The sequence below is a fragment of the Ceratotherium simum genome, chromosome X (assembly GCF_057802395.1).
Source record: "Ceratotherium simum simum isolate JZ-2026a chromosome X, ASM5780239v1, whole genome shotgun sequence".
Classification (NCBI taxonomy): Eukaryota; Metazoa; Chordata; class Mammalia; order Perissodactyla; family Rhinocerotidae; genus Ceratotherium; species Ceratotherium simum.
In genome coordinates this window covers 111,977,693-111,995,839 of record NC_141940.1, presented here as the reverse complement: position 1 = coordinate 111,995,839, position 18,147 = coordinate 111,977,693, and the positions used below count along the sequence as shown (strand labels likewise).

Below are 18,147 nucleotides of genomic sequence, written 5' to 3'. Positions count from 1 at the left end.
ACACACTATAGACATTAAATGAATAATGAGGAAATAACTATGAACAACTCTGCACATAAGTTTAACAGTTTAGATGAAATGGACCAATTCCTCAAAACCCACAAACTACCAAAAATCTCCCAAGATGAAATAGATGATCTGTGTAGTCCCATAGCTATTCAAGGAAATGAATCATTAAGACTTTCAAAAAATAAGTATAGAAATACTGAAAAAAAGAACCAAACCTATAGCTGTAAAAGATTTGATGTATAGGACTTGTGACTTAATCGAATTCCTGAGATTGATTAAATTCATAAATTTTATTAATTGTGAAAATAGTTTAAATGTTTGAAAAATTTCTGTTTCATAAATTTTTAAAGTTTAATAAATTAAGCATTATACAAACAAAGAGAATAAAAAGATTCACTAATACACCCTTACTCTTGAGAGAGATTTCTGCTCGCACTGTATAAATCAGATTATTGATAAACTGAAGCCAGTCTTTTCAGTGTCATGTTTAAACAAATGTGGATCTCATTCTACCAGTTCCTGGTTAGATAATGGCTGCCAGGAAGCAAAACACAAAGTCTGGCTCAATTAGTGAGGCATCATGCAAAACAGGACACAGAAGAATTGAATTAGGAATTTATTATAAGTTGAAATTTATTAAATTTAAATCTTATTACAAATTCCTTGTTGCCTTTGAAAAAATAAAACAAATTCTGATGAGTGCCCCTTCGCTTGGTTGCTAAGGTCAATAATTATGAACTATTTGGGGACATACCTGCCTTAATCAGAGAGGTTAAAGAAGCCCCATTCTCTTTCGTGTTGTAGACCTTTGTCTCCCAGTTTTATAGCCTCAGAAAACTTCCTCAAATTTTTTTGGCAATAGGCCTTTTTTACTCCCATAATCACCCTACCTACATTACCTCCCCACCATAACTCATTTAATCAGGCATCTCAAGTTTAATAAAACTCCAAGTAAAATAATTTTACCCCTAGAACTCTTTAAAGCCTCTTTTGATTGAAGGGCCATAACCTATATCAAATTATTTTCTTCACTCAACTCCTAAGATATATTACCCCCTTGACAGTTTCAGCACCCTCTAATTCCACAAAACTATAGGCCTACTGATTTGCTGTATATACCCAAATCTCATCCAAAGATTCCTCTTAATAAACTACATGTCTGGGTCTGTTGGCCCAGATCTTATGTGAGAATGAAGTTTAAGGCACAGTTATTGACTACTGTTACATTCTAGTTTCTTGAAGATAACTTTTCCAAGAACAATGTTAAATTATTTGCTGCTTTCATAGACTCTTCATTGGCTTTTGGCTCAACTTTGAGTCTCAGTTCTAAATGATATCGCTGAATCTATTTCTTATCATCTCTACAAGTATCAGGTTAAGCCAAGAACAGGATCCTAATAGACTGGAAGCCAAAACAATCTGGTATGTTGAGATAAAGGTATTTCATTCCCTATTCTTTATATGCAAATGATTTTAGATTAACTAGATGCAAACTTTCCTGCCATAGGAAACAGGAGAATAAGTTATCTTCTCATATTTTCTTTTATTATCATAAATTTAGAGTGTCTTTAAGAGACAATTGTTCTTGTATCTAACCGCTTCCAGGTAAAAGCACTCAACACTAAAGAAGTGAATTGTCTTTTCTAAGATTCAGATGGCCAAGAATAATTTCGTAGTTATAGAGATGAGCTTTAAGTCAGCTGTATGAATCTAGACAAATTTCTGAACCTCATTTTCTCATCAGTAAAGAGAGGATAATAATACTTACCTTACCCAGCTATTTCAGAATTAAATCATATATGGTGTATAGTTTTTTTTCACTGTGCTGGGCATATAGTAACTATTCTTAACACCATACAGAAAAGAAATTAATTTATTTACATGGAAGGGAATTTACTTCCTGATGAGCAAATCAGAAATCCTTCTAGGACTAAAACATATGTCCTCTTTGGGCATTAATGAGTGTATTGGTTAGGGTTCAATCAGGGAAGCAGAAGCACTAAGTGACATGGAATAAAGGACTAGATCTTACTCAATTGAGGAGCTTGTGAAGATGCCTCAGCAGAGCCGGTGGTCATGAAGAAAATCTGGATGTGAAGCTGGGGAGAGCAAGACAAATTAGAACCCATGAGCACAAGCTGGAACCCTGCCTCCAACTTCAACAACGAAGCTGGAGCCCTCCTCCATGGAGATTCACAGGCTCCCAGTCCAGGAGTTAGAGGAGCTGAAGGAGTTGCAGGCCCGGTTGCTGATGCATACCAACAAGATGAGCCAGCAGAAAAGTGACAATGTATGTGAGCTGCAGCGGTGACTGACGCCCTATACTGACTTTCAGAGCATAAGGGCTGCTGCTTCACTTGTATTCTCCAAAATTCACACAAATGTATGTTGTGGCCAACCAACCCTAACTAGAACCGTACGTGGAAGGGAATTCTGAGATACATAATTCTAGCTTTGCTAAGATGACATAGTAGGAAACTACCACATTGAGGTTTCCTTTTCTGTAGGCACTGTAGGTGCCTACCAGGTAAAACCTGCTTTGAATATTCTCTAGTGACAGTCTGTATGAGGATCATTGGTAAGGTGAAAAATTCTAAATTATCATACATCTGAAGTGGACTCAAAGTGCAGCCCACCTTTATGAAGCTATCATCCCTACAGCCCACTTACTTAATTTCCCAAAGCATATATTGGAAAATATAACTTCAAATTGTCCTTTATGTATCTTCAATCAAGAGATTGACTAATATAAGTAATAATTAGGATAAAATGTCTAATTTACCTAAAGAGATTTCTTCTTAATAAAACTTATTAGACAACTCTTTAAAGAATTTCTTGGGCCGGCCCCATGGCTTAGCGGTTAAGTGTGCGCACTCCGCTACTGGCGGCCCAGGTTCGCATCCTGGGCACGCACCGACACACCGCTTCTCCGGCTGTGCTGAGGCCGTGTCCCACATACAGCAACTAGAAGGATGTTCAACTATGACATACAACTATCTACTGGGGCTTTGGGGAAAAAAAAAGGAGGAGGATTGGGAATAGATGTTAGCTCAGAGCTGGTCTTCCTCGACAAGAAGAGGAGGATTAGCACGGATGTTAGCTCAGGGCTGATCTTCCTCACACACACACACACACACACACACACAAAGAATTTCTTAGCATACTCTGTTTTGAGGAAGAGTACCAGAAGGCTATATACCTAGACCATGTTATATAAATATTTTTGAGGATATTATATTTTCTACTCCTTTGTGCCCCCCCCCGCACCCCATGTATAGTTTTATAATTGGGTACAAGCTTTGGCTCCCCATGATTTGATAACAATGTATGTAAAGTATTTGATACCATGTCTGGCACTATGGTAATGCACAAGTATTCTTAGCATCCTTCCTCCAACCATACTACCAAAATGTCCTCACCAGTGGGCTGAGAATAAGCCAAACCTAATCTAGGTACATTTGAGGCAACCAGTTCTGGAGAAGTGGCAGCAAACATCAGGCCCTGCAGAAATTTAATTTTTGGTATCTGAGCTTGCATAAATTGTTTTCCTTCTCTTACTCGGTTTTCTCATTTACAAGATGAGCATTGCACTGCAGAGAGGACTATGGAAAATGCCATCTAAATTGACAGTGTAATGATGATTTGATTCTTGCTGCAAACACAGAATGTTGAAAAAAAATTTTTTCCCATCAAGTTATTTTTTTCCCTTCTGTTAGATAAAACGAATTTTGCTTTTCTAGTCTTGAAATCATGTCCTAATAGATGGTTCAGTATGAAAGAGAAAGAAGAGTATGATCTATCCCTCTCAATTATTTTATTATAAAATGAGTTGCATATAGTGACTTTTAAAACTTCCTAAACTTAATTTTTATTTTTATCCAGTATTCTCTTTGAAAGATTTTCTGTTAAGAAAAAAAACCCTCCAGATCAAGAAAACTGCAACAAAACTAGCAGATGTAGAAACATTTGAAGTGGTTGTCTTAGAGAGCTTGTCTATTCTGTAAGAGCAAAAATCTCAGAATAAGAGCTTGATATAAATATACTCTCAGCCATAAAGGTATTTAGATAAAAGCTAGCATTCTTGGAATGAATTACACTGACACAGAAGGAATTCCATGATGAGAAAATATATACAATATATCAGAGCAACAAACCTAAAAATAAAGGTAACCAAAAAAGCTGTGTAGTTTCAGATTCTCTGAAGTCAATAGCCAGAAAAAAATTTCAGTAATTATGATTCAGACATATCATTGCTGACAGAATTATCATGCCATATACAGCGACTTCATTTGAGATTCTTAGGTTTCGTGCATTCTTCATTAGAGGTGATCCTTTTTATATTATCTATTTCTCTATTTTCTTTTACATATAATTTTTCCTTGTCACTGAGTAGCCTTCAGGAGGCAAATCTGGTTCTCTCACTATCTCTGGTCATAACATTTCTTTGTCACAAAAGATGGGCAAGTCTACCCTGATTTCTCTGACATCCAGATGTTGACAGTTTGTCAAACAGAAGTGTCAGAAGCAGGAACTGCCCTAGTTCTGCTTTTCACCTATTCAGACTTTCTGCCTCTCTCTCATGTGTAAAATCTATGTTAATTGTACACATTAATCCAGCACCCAAAAATAGCTGTATCTAATATGCCTGGGATAAGTTATTTCCATACATGGCAGAGCTTAAACATAAACCAAGTGCCTTTCAATGAATAATCTAGTGTTAAGTGTTAAGACTGACACTGATTATGGGTGTACATAATTCCTAAAACATCAGTAATTGGATGTACATTGGTGACTAGCTATTTTTCCCTTCTTTTTTGAAGTCAGGATCATATATAGTTAGTACTCAGTGAGATACTCTAAGAGCATCTGGTCCAAATCCCTAATCGTGCAAGTAATTCAGTGACTTGACTACAGTCATAGAGCTGGACTAGGGACTAGAATATGGAGAACTAGAAGTCGGGTCTCCTGATTCCTACCACGGTGTTGCTCCATGGTACCGTGCATTCCATTCTTGCTGAACATAAACATTCGAAGTGTATCGCTGCAGTTGGTGTGTTGAGAATAGACTTGAGGGGCTGTGGAAGGAGGGAGGCAAGATAGGATCTGGTCGATTCAAGTGAGAGAAGATAGTGGCTTAGCCCTGGGTGCTAAAGTGGAAGTGGTGAGAAGGGGTTGGACTCTGGATATGTTTTGAAGGGAGAGTGGACAGGATGTGCTGACAGATTGCATATGAGATCCCGTAACTCATAGCCTCCGTGTCCCGAACACACGGATGGTCAGTAACTGTTTGATTCATGCTTTCAACAGATGTTAGGTCCTGTGCTAGGGGTTGAGTATAGAGGTGTAAGCTAAGCAGATGGTTTCTGCCTTCTTAGAAACTAATGCAGTAGTTAAAAACCACATCTTGAGAAAGTGAACCAAGTAATTTTAAGGCATTGCATAATAATCAGCAGTGTATCAGGTGAAAAATTGCATAACACGATGAATCGGCTTCAAGAGATTTCTCCTGTGTAAAGAATTAGTAGAGAGGCAGGCTTGCCTTATTTGGATCACTGGTTTTCTCATCATTATTGACATAGGATTTTTTAATTGCACTGAGTTCAATTAACACTGTTGATAGGTTTGGAATAAAATGTGATTGCAGTCCCATCCTTGTCTAACTTGGCTGAGCCTTATTATCTTTCTGTACCTTAGTTTCTATCTCGTTTACAAAATTAAAATGTTAGCATGAGCCTTCTTCTCATGAAAATATTATGATTAATGGTTGCCAAAAAAAAAACTGCAAATTTTTTTACCCCACAGAGCAATATAACTTGCTAATTAAAATAAAATTGTCAAAAGCATGAAAATTAGAGCTTTATAAGATGTTACTGGTTTGAATTATCTCCATTAATAGAAAAGTGTTATCTTTAATATCGTCCTATTTTATAGAATCCTTTCTTTCCACATAGCAATGTCCTTATATTACGTGTCATGGGAAGTTTTCATAAATGGATGTCTTCATGTCAGAAGCAGTTCTTCTCTTCTCTCACATTGTTACTATGACTACAGAATATGTACTTGGGCGACAGTTGCACAGAATGGTTAGAACAGGTTTTGGGATTGATAGACCTGGGTTTGAATTTTGACTCTGCCACTACCTGCGTGGTCCTGGGCAAGTTGTTTACACATTCTGTGTCTCAGTTTTCTCTTCTTTAAAATGAGGTTAATGATAACCACTTTACAGATTTATTGTAAGAATTAAGATTGATAACTGATATAAAGTACCTAATACTGTGCCTGACAGATCAGCCTTCAGTAAATGATAATTATTATGATCCAAGAATGACAGTTCCTGTTTTCCAAAGGTGGTGATTCTTGTTACTCTTCCCAATTACTCACCACTAATACTCCTCTTCTTCCTACCTTACCACTTCATAGGAAAAGGGGAATCACCTTATGGGATCCTGTATAAGATTCAGTCACCTCTTTTCCTCAGAATCTGATATGCATGATATTCTTTTGATGAAGCATTGACTCTGCCTAACCTAATGAGTTTGACTGACCTTCTCTAAATTCCTCCAATTACTGCCTTTTTGTTCTTGACTACTGATTTATTAGCATGCTTATTTTTTTTTAAAGCACGCTTATTTTTTAGTGCACATGGAGCCATTTTCAGTCAATGTAAAGTCAGGTTAACTTCATTGACAGAATCCAGAGCAACCTCATCCCACTGCACTCAAAGACCCAGTGTGCATGCACTGCCTCATCCTCGCCCCACTCAGCTCAGAGTTTCTTTCTCATGCACCAGAATGGGCAAGGCCACCACCAACAGCAAACTTGTCCAATTCTATGCTGTTATTTCTTGTAAATGGAAGATTTCTTGATTTACTATTTGGTCCCGTTAGCATCTTACCCCACTTGCTCATATTTAAACTTTTTTATGCTGACATACAATAATGAGAAAGTAAAGGAAAATACTTTTCTTTGTGAAATATTTAAATCTCAAAGTCTTTTGTTTTTTATTAAAAAAGTTAAATATGTGGAGGTAGCTATCATTTATCTCAAGTGTTTCAAATTGCTAAGCACCTTCTTTTCTTATATATAAGAAGTAAGCTATTGGTTTGACTAATCACTGAAGAATCTTGGAACTTTGCAGAAAATTATAGTAAGAGGAAGTTGCTATATTGCAACAAGAGAGTATTTTGATTGCAAAATATGATTGCAATTTGCAACTTGAGAAAAATTTAATAGTAGCTGAGCTTTCAAAATGTAACACAGAAACTGTCATTTTCTTCCACAATTAAAATAAGTGCTTCTGAAAGTTTCAGGATAAGAATGACCCAAATTACCCTCCCCCACACTTCCTCATCTAGAAGAGGGGGGAATGGAGTTTGAACAGAACATCTGTGGACAAAATGAAAGACAAATGGTCTTTTCAGGCAAATGTCTGAAAAAGGGATCTTTTATAGCCAAACAGAATACTATTGCATGCATCGCCATGGTTAAGAAGAGGATCAACAATACTTTCATAATGGCCTTTTATTTTAGCACTTTCTATTTTTATGGATAGAATTATGATTTCAACACATCCATTCATAATTCTTCATATAATTATTTGCATAAATATCTTTTGACACAGATTTAATATACTTTTGCCAGCCACATCTTGAATTCAAATTTAAACTGTTGAGTGCACTAAGACAATCTCAGTGCAAGTAACGCTAAAGGAGATTGGATAAAAAGGAATATTTTCTTATCTACCAAAAGAAGCAGCCTATTAAAGAACAGAACTTTCAGTAATATGTTGTACATGGGTTACTGGAGAAAAGACACCTGGCTCATTTAGTTCCCGCTGAAAGACTTCTTCAGGTTAAAACAATCAACTAATTAAGACTATATCCTATGCTCTTTGCTAATAGTTTACTCAATTTTCATTCATGCAACCAGGCTTTAGGGAGCACCTTCTTGGTGCTAGGCCCTGTTCTAGGCAGAGGATAAAACAGTGCATAAAATAGACAGAATTCCTCTTCTTTCATGCAGTTTATATTTGGAGGGAAGGCTGGGTAATAAACAAGAAATATAAGGACTTTCAGTAATGCTAAGTGCTAAAGAGAGAAATAAAGCAGGGTAGGAAAACAAGAAGTGTTGAGGGCAATGGCAATAACACTTTTAGATAGGGAAGCCTGGGAAGAATTTACTAAAAAGGAAGCATTTGAGTAATGATCCGAAGGAGGTAAGGCAGTAAGCCACAACAATATCTGGGCAAAGACCATTTCAGACAGAGGGAACAGCAAGGATAAAGGCCCTAAGATGAGACACTACTTGGCATCATCTAGGAATAGCAAGTGTGGCTGGAGCAAAGTTAGTTCGGGTAGGGGCAGGAGGCAAAAGTAACAGGGGCCAGGTTATACAGGGCCTTCAAGGTTATTGGAAGGATTTGGACATTTATTCACAGTGAGATGAGGAGCCATTGGAGAGTTTTGTGTAGAGGAATGACATGATTCAAATAATATTTGAATGGCTCCTTATGCTCAAAATAGAGGAGGTAAAAGCAGGGGCAGGGAGAACAGTGAGGAGATATTTCAGTAATCCAGGTGAAGGGTGATGGTGGCTGGTGGCTTAGACCAGGGAGCTAGTAGTAGAAGTAGCAAGAGAAAGTCATATTGTAAACATATTTTGAAGGCAGAGCTGACATAGCTTCCTGGTGGATTGGCTATGGGATCTAAGAGAAAGAAAAGAGTTAAGATTATGAGCCATTGTGGGGGAAAATGGAATTGCCATTTACTAAGGTATAGAAGACTAGGAGATGAGCAGATTTGGTTGATGGGTGATGGATATCATGAGCTCAGTTTTGTACACATTAAATCTGTTGGGTTAGGCAGTCTGCAGCTCAGTCGAGAAGTCCTGACTGATGACAGGAGTTCTTAACTTGCTAAAGATCAGAGCTTGTAGACATTTTTAGAGAGAAAGTTCAAAGAACTTGCATCCAGATGCTCACTACAGTGTACAGAAAGTGCTGGTGAGGGCATTAGAAAGATTTTATTGAATGATGATTTAGGAAATAAGGTAAAAATACGTTTTTTTTAAGGGAATTGACCTTCACAAATGCTTACAAAAGGAATCTATTTTTGGTGGTCAATAAGCATTATGAGTTTATGCTTTAGTCACAGTCAAAAACGAAATCTAGTCTCCAAGGACCAGAAGAAAGAACAGAATTGCTCAGTGGTAAATGGGAACTAAAGCCACATACCTGGTAGGCTCTGAGTCCAGAAAGAAATGAGTGGGAGTCTGATGGGTATCAGAGAACAAATGGACCCATAGCTATGTTGGGAAACTGAAGATTGACTCACTGGGTGAAACCAACTGTGAAGGCAAACAGCTTCCTCACCCATAAGTAAGGAGGCCAAATAAAGATACAACCACTGACCAGAGCTATGACTTGTATAAAGGTGATTCTTTCCTTACTAAATGCAAATTATGGGAAATCCACAAAAGCCCTTAAAGTAAATTTTTTAAATAATAACAGGATGATTAAAAACAGTGGATATTCAAAAGAGCCAATACCAACTAGACATTCTGGATATGTAAAATATGGCCAGTGAGATAAACACTCTATAGATAGAATAAACTTTACACTGGATACAGTCAGAGAGAGTATTAGGAAATTGGAAGAGAGCAGAATGAATTCACCTAAAAAGCATTGCAGAAATTTGGAAGGATAAAAAAAATGAAAGCTACATGGATGATAAATTGAGAGGTGCCAACATATGTCTAGAGAAAAAAAAAGAGGGACTAGTAAAGAAAACCATTTGAAGAGATATACCTGAGAATTTTCAGAATTAAAGAAATAATGCCTTCAAGTACAACACAATGAGTGCTAAATAGGATTAATTAAAATAAATTATAACCTAGACATATCATAGTGTAATTGCAGAATATCAGGGATAAAGAGAAAAATAATTTAAAAGCTATAGAGACACTAAAGACAAATTATAACAAATGATAGAGTAGCTACAGATGTCTTAAGAGCAACAATAGATGCCAAAAGAAAATAAAGTAATATATTCAGATTGCTAAGTTATTTTCAACTCAAAATTCTACACCCAGCTAAGCTATTCAAGAGTGAAGGATTTTCATATTTTCAAACATAAAAATCTAGAAGAGTTTGCTACTCACAGACTGCTATGAAAGGACTTCTAAAGGATATACTTATTTGAGCATGAACCTGGAAGAAAGGTGACCTGAAGCTAATAAGAAAAATACAGAAATAAAATATATTATAAATTTTCACTTTCCTGGGAAAAACATTCATTATCATGAAAGCAAAGATTCCAGGCCTCTTTTTTTTTGTTAGTCATAGCACCTTATATGATCTGCTGTTGTCTATTATAGTCATGTGTCTGTTCTTAATGTTTTGCTCTTATTACATTTTTCGTGATATCATTAGAAACTGAAAAAAAAATTATACCAATTAAATATTTATCACTCAGAATGAATAATTCCATCAGTTCTACTTGAAAAGACTACACAGGATTATAAATTTACATGTCAGGGGGTGCTTAATCACACTGTTGCTTAGAGAACCTTCATGTCAGTGTAAGGAACTGTTTACCAGCCAAGTTCTCAGGTGCCAGCCTAGGGCCAACCTTGCAAGCAAGCTCTTCTAAGATAGCAGCCTCAGGCCTGCTACAGTAACTCTTTTCTGCGCAGAGACCTATTTCCTTAACCGTAGTTTTCATTGTTTCCCATTACTTTCAAAAGTATATAATTCAATTATATGCTTTTAATTAATATAATTCAGTTATAACTTTTTCATTTTAGAAAATGTCATGTGACTTGGGAAAATAATGAAATCTCTCAAGAGAATTTCATCATAATATTTACAATATTTACAAGAGACATCTAAGGCTTTGCTTCTTTGAATGATGGATAAATCTGTATTGTGTGCCTAGAACTCTCTTAGGTTTCAGTAATATGTACAGTGATTATGCTCTGCAATCACAATCGGTATGAGAACATATTTATTGGGAAAGGAAAGATAATCTTGTTAAAAAGAAAACTTGGAGAGCATAAAATATGTTTTTGTGTAGATTTTAAAGTAGACCTCCATGTTCTAAGGAATAGCATACAAAAAGCATAGGAGGTACATTATATAACTCAATTCTTTCGAGCTGTTACTCATGTAGCTTCCTAAAAACAAACCACCCCCATCTTTGTCATTTTTTAAAATAATGAGCTGTAAAATTATAATGATTACTTGTGGAAACACAAAAGGAAAGAAGACCCAATCAGTAATTTTATGGCCAAACAATTTAGGGAAAAGAACTGTATGTAAATTAACTATACTTATGCACACTAGCCTGAGTTATTATTTTGAAGCAAAGCGCACTCAAGAAAATCAACACAGCGTTTATCTTTTATGCTTTCTCTCCAAAATTGAATGTGAATTTCTGTAGCCATGGATCTTACAAAGCTTTATACACACACATACACACCCCATATACATGCATATTTATATTGCTTTGACACTTGGGTGATTATTTCTGGGTTACACTGTATAAGAGCAGATTATCTGATCCTTATCTTTAGGACTGATATCCATCCATAATATTATATTCATCAGAATTAGGTAAACCACATATAAAACAAAATTATTATACAGTCGTGCATTGCTTAACGACAGGGCTACGTTCTGAGAAATGCATCATTAGGCGATTTCATCACTGTGTGAATGTCGTATACTTACACAAACCTAGATGGTATAGGCTACTACACACCTGGGCTATATGGTACTAATCTTATGGGGCCACCATCGTATATGCGGTCTGTCATCAACCGAAATGTCTTTATTCAGTGCATGACTAGTACAATGTTATTTTATGAGCAAAGATACTAAATGAGAAAGTATGTCATGGAATACGAACTTATAGTATAAAACCAAGACCAGCAAGTTTTATGTAAACAAAATCCAATTGCCTCTTACGGATATACCTTTGAAAAGAAAAAGAAGAATCTGTTACCTAAAATTCATTTTGGAGGATTGTCTGTGAATTAAAATTATACATGCTATCTCTGTATGCTGTTAGCTAGCTAATCATTTAAACATAATTAACCTTATTACACCACTGAACAATCTAGCTTAGTAGACTGTTTGACTGGAACCAGTGATTTATAGTCATTAATTGAAAGCTAGACCAGTCAGTACAGTGATGGGGTATTTTATTAAGACATTAAGCTGTTCCGGTACTTAGCATGGAGTAGACAGGCGGGTTTAACGGAGATGGTTGTTTAACTGGGAAAGTATGATGCAAGGAGTGTGGTTCAATGGAATGATTATAATGATGTCTCATGGAAACCAAGTGGAAGAAGAGAAATAAAGGCACAAAAAGGTGGTAAGGTGAATGAATTGGATGCGTCGATGAAGATTTTCTAAATATTGCTGGGTTGGGAGTATTGGACTATGTAAAATGTGGATGATGGAGGCAGTGGTTGGAGTATGCTGAAGATAACAAACATATGGTCATGGGGGTGGGTTGCTGAGGATTGGAGAAGTAAAGATCATTGGAGATGAGAGACGGAGGAGCTAAGGTTCTGACACCCCCTACATGAACATTAGTCACCAATAATAGTGATAGAAGTGGGTGTGAGAAGAAACTATTGATCCAAGTGCTGAAATATTTAGTGACTGAGGGGGAGTGCCTAGGAGATCCAGTAGGTGATAGTGGCTTATAGAATAGAATGAACTTCAAAGGAACAAGTGATGGTCATATTTGCCTACCTACTTCATAAGATTTGTGTGAGAATCAAATGAGATATTGCCTGGGAAACCCCTAAAAAGTTACAAATACATATATATGCATATATAAGAGCCCCTAGTTTCACCACTGCTTTGTGCCCCGATTTCTCTGCCTACAAAATAAGGACAAAGATAATATCTTCTCTTGCTTCATGGGAGATTAGAAAGTTTAGTGGCCATGATATGTACGAATTTGTATTGAGGCTTTGGAAAAAGAAAGTACTTTCTCTGACTGGGGTTCAGAGCCATCATTTAGCTCTTGAGTTCTGTGCAGCATGCTGGCACTCTGGATGGCGCCCTGAGTATCAGATAACATTCTTCCTTATCTTTGATTTCAGACATTTCAGCAGTCCTCTCTGCAGCACAAATCAAAGAAGAAAAACAAAGGTAAGAAAAGGAAATGAAACATTTACCTGCTTAGTTTGCACTGTGATAATCACCAGCACAGTTGACCCACCCTCTCTTGCCTGAGCCCAGTGTGGTTTGGAAGAGCACAACCCACTAACACAAATGCTACCAAGACCCGCTTGTCCTTCAGGGCAATTATGATATAAGGTACCTTTTACAACAAATGATCTCAACAGATTTTAAGACTGGGATTACACACTTCTGATTAAATTGTATGTCACTTATGCAGGGGAAAAGGTATTAAAGATTTCCATAATTTTCTATTCTGATACAATTTGAAAATAAGAATTTTTAAGTTTATGTACCCAGATTTATTTTTGTGATCTACAAATAATCTTCTACCTTCACATCGTACAAAATTTAAAGAGCATTTTTACCCACTATTATCTTTAGGTCCTATAGCTAGCAAGAGCAAAAGACGAATTTCTTGCAAAGATCTTGGCCGTGGTGACTGTGAGGGCTGGCTTTGGAAAAAGAAAGATGCAAAGAGTTATTTTTCACAGAAATGGAAGAAATATTGGTTTGTCCTAAAGGATGCATCCTTATACTGGTATATTAATGAAGAGGTAAGACAAAGCATGTTTTATTTTCCCATCATTTTCTATCTTTAACCAAAAGAATTGCTGTTTTGAGACTTAACATTTTAAAATCATAGAATCACCTTAAGGCTAATTCAGGAGACTCCTGCTAGTTATTTTTCAATCTGCCTTCCTAAAATTATTTCATTTTGGGGTTCTGGAAATATAGTTGTCTCCGTTATTCTAATGTAGCAACATATCTGAAGCACAGGTAAAGTATAGTAAAAGTCTGTATATCTAATTAAAAATACCTGAAAGCAATAGCTTTACTAAAAGGATTATACATGGAAATTTGATGTAGATTTTTAAATGTCTTGCTTTTTTTCAAAGTTTAAAATTTTTTTGTTTGTTTTTTTTGGAGAGGAAGTCCTTTAGTAATTTAAGTAAATTAATATCACCTGAATTTATTTCAGTTTTTCTTAAGGAAAAAGTGAACTATTAGACTAGTTTTAAAAATCTGCAGGTATTCATTTTATTTGGCCCAGTTAAGGGGAGAGGGAGTGTGTATAATACATTTAAATTGTTCTTATGATTTCCTATTTCATTTGCAGTAAACAGATTTAAATCCAGAGTAATTAATGTCACAACCTATCACATGTCACAACAGATACACAAGCGTATACCTTATTCATTGATAGTCCCTTGACTCTACATTTGCTTTGATTCCTTTGCCATAGCCATCTATCAGTTCACCTTACTAAGTTTTTTTTAACAGTAATTTCTATTGTTAACTTGTTTTCTCAAAAAATGTACATGGTTTAATATAGTATGCTGGCTAAATAGTCTCATATGAATACTGTTATGTTAAGACATTCAATTTGCATTTGAAGATTAATTTTTGAAATATAATTTAACAACATTATTATGCCTATGATTATAACATACAGTATCAAGAGAATTTTGTGTTCTCTAGACAGGCGGTTAGGTTAGGTTATGGTCATGGTATGTCAGAACAATGCCTGGCATACATTAAGTCCTTGATAAACATATGCTATGAGTAATATTTTTCAAAGTGACCTTTTGTTTCATTTGTAAAATCTTGAATTAATATTTTGCTATTTAATATAAATGTCTATATTACCTATATAGAAGGATTCATTTTCTGTACTTTTGATGTTTTTTGTGGCAATTACACTAAAAAATCTTCTATTTCACTAAGTGTGTCTTATTTTAGATATAGTTAACGAACCATAATTTTACCTACATTTTCATTTAACAGATATATGTTAAACACTTTTTATGTGCCAATCAAATAGTATCAAAATATAGTGTCTCTACATTTCTCTTTGTTTTAAGGTCACTGGTGGATTTGTCTGCTGTATGCTAAATTATATTCTATCTATCAAAGTTTAAGTGATAAAAAACTGTGGCCCTTTTTATTGAAGAGTAGCTAAATTTCTATCAGAGAATTATTGTTACTGTGTTTATGAGAAGTGAGTGAATAATTTCATAGTATACATTGCAAGAATTACCCTAGTGTGTTTTTCTTGGTTTTTTTTTTGGAGAAATGTAGAAATCCCTTATCATGTCATTATGGGGAGATAATAACTACCCCAAAAATATTTAAAATTGTTCAAAATTTAAAATTTTTAAATTAAAGACATCAAAGGTAACATGATAGAAATCAAAGTTGAGAAAGAGATTTAAACTATTGTATTTAGCCCAAGATTGGAAGAAGAAAATACTCAAACATTGAAAAATATTGAACAAATTATAATACTACTCTTTGTGTAATACAGACATTTCAGTCACTATCAGTAGCATCAAATTTTTGTTAAGTTTTACATATATATACACACACACACTAAAAGAATTGAGAATCTCTTTCTGTTTTTTTCTTGGAGGTAGCACATGTAGGTGTCATCTCACTTGAACTTGATATCTAAGAAGCCATGAACTGGTACAGCACAGATCAAAGTTTGGGAGAGTAAAAATCTGAGGAGCTTGGTCATGAACATGAAAGGGACAACAGTGATTAAAGGGTTAAGCCAAAGATAGTCTTAACCTAGTTGGGTTAACTTGTATCTAATGTAAGATTTTGGATAATTCTCCTATCTTGTTTTTCCATCCCATATTGGAGAGAGGAGGATTTTATGGATTTCATTCAATTTTCCAAGTGAAAAATGACCTTTATATATGTAGCATGTATACCAAGTCAGATATTTGAAGATCAAATTAACTTATTTCATTTGTAAAATCTTAAATACACAAAATAGTTAATTCATGTTTGATAAGAGATTTTTTTGGACGCAGAAAAGAAATTGAATTAGTAAACATCCCTGTATTTTACATCTGAACATTAAAAATGATAGAAAATTGTAAATGTGGGCTAAAGTTATTTTATATATCATAAAAGTATATATACATTCTGATGAGAAAATTACTTATAAAACATGTTTCACTTTGAGAATTAAAGAATTTTCTATCTTTAGTATGAAAAGGATTTAAGAATTTCTGTATATATTTTAATTTGTGATGTTCTAACTGTTCAGAATATACCCTCATTGGGGCTGGCCATGTGGCATAGTGGTTAAAAGTTTGGCGTGTTCCGCCTTGGCAGCCTGGGTTCGCAGATTCAGATCCCGGGCTCAGATTTATAGGGCTCGTCAGCCATGCTATGGCAGCAACCCACTTATAAAGTAGAAGAAGATTGGCACAGATGTTAGCTCAGGGCTAATCTTCCTCAGCAAAAAAACAATATACACACACACACACACACACTCTTTCAATTTAATGGAATATAACAGATAAGAGTGGAATTCTAATCTCTAAAATGTCAAATTTAAGGAACTAAATGAACAAATTGATTAGTATAGATACTTAAGGCATAGTTGTATAGTATCATCAGCTTCAATTCTTTGTATATAATACCCTAAACAAGAGTGTTGCCTCTTTAGGATGAAAAAGCAGAAGGATTCATCAGTCTGCCTGAATTTAAAATTGACAGAGCCAGTGAATGCCGCAAGAAATAGTAAGTTAATCTTATTTGGGGAGAGGGAGAGAAAGGAAGGCTTTTTTTTTCCTTAAATTTCTAGCTTTTAAATTATAGGGTGCTTGTCTAATGCTTTCAAATTGAGGTAATAAGAAAGCAGTTTTGTGGGCAGAAAATTGAATTTTTTACTGATTTCTGTCATCATGGCAAAAGCATTACATATGTGAACTCAGGCTAGATGTTGAGGTAATTTTACCCATAAAAATTATTTCCTTCTAACTTATTTCCCAATTTGAAATAAAATAAATGTACTTTCTTTCTTTTTGCAGTGCATTCAAAGCCTGTCATCCTAAAATCAAAAGCTTTTATTTTGCTGCTGAGCATCTTGATGATATGAACAGGTAAAGTGTTACTTAAATTTCAAAGTACTTAGAAAGTCAGTTAGACTTAGAATTCTAAGTTTTCCACATTAATACTTAGAGAATAATGTCACTGAAGTTTCTAGATTGATCAGTTTAAAATAAAATGGACCCAGCCATAGCTCCATGTAACCATACTTAATTTTAAAAAATGGCATTTAAAAAGTCAAAATAAACTCATTGACTGTCAAGTTTACCAAAAATGTGCCAGAATCCATATATAGGCCCCCCCAAAAAACTCCGCCACAAGAAAAAAGATTTTTTAAAATTCCATTTCAAGAATATTTCTTCAAATTTATTCCCAGGTGGGAAAAAAAAGATATCCACAAAAAATGCTGACTTTTCCAAGTGCTGAGTATTTATGACAGAACATCCATCTCAGTAATTCAGGCCCAAGCAAAGTTAGTATTTCTTTCTGTCACCTTTCTTATCTCACTGGACAGGATTGTCCAGCCAAGTGATTAGATAGCTACGTGGTTATTTGGTGGCTCTGGTAAAGGCTATATATATATATATTTTTTTTTTCAATCATCTACAACATTCTGCTTCATGTTTCCACTTTAGCTTTTATGAATTTAATCCTCTCTTCCTTTTCCTTTCCTTTCCCCTCTTCCTTTTCTAGATTTGTAGAAATTGGATTTAAGATTCAAAATTTTCCCCTTGACAGGTCTTCAGCAGGCAGTGCATATTACATATATAACCTGCCAACAGCTGGGGAGGGGCAGCTTAGCATAGCGGTCAAGAACATGGACTTTGGAACCAGACTGTCCAAATCCTAGCTCTCCTACTTACTAGGTGTGTGACCTTGGACATAGAACTTGACTTCTCTATGCCAGCTATTGACTCTTTTAAAAAGTGGAGATAATAACCATCTCCACCCATAGGACTTTTGTGAGGAGCAAATAAGCACACGTAAAGGGCTTAGAACAGTGCCGGCTAAATTGTAAGTGCTATACAAATGTTTGCTAGCAATATATATTCCTTTTATATACTTTGGGCTCTTACCCCATTTACCTTTCTTTT

The 18,147-nt window shown here is 35.3% G+C and overlaps 1 protein-coding gene across 4 annotated transcripts in view; it reads left to right on the top strand.

Annotated features, from left to right (window-relative positions):
• Positions 1 to 18,147, top strand: part of CNKSR2 (connector enhancer of kinase suppressor of Ras 2) — a 251,073-nt gene that overhangs the window by 177,493 nt on the left and 55,433 nt on the right. For all 4 annotated transcript variants that reach the window (XM_087427479.1, XM_004435189.3, XM_004435188.3 and 1 more), the window contains 4 exons: positions 13,126 to 13,174; positions 13,589 to 13,761; positions 16,671 to 16,744; positions 17,035 to 17,106. In XM_087427479.1, the coding sequence (XP_087283605.1) occupies positions 13,126 to 13,174; positions 13,589 to 13,761; positions 16,671 to 16,744; positions 17,035 to 17,106 (368 nt within the window). The remainder of the gene's footprint in view (positions 1 to 13,125; positions 13,175 to 13,588; positions 13,762 to 16,670; positions 16,745 to 17,034; positions 17,107 to 18,147) is intronic.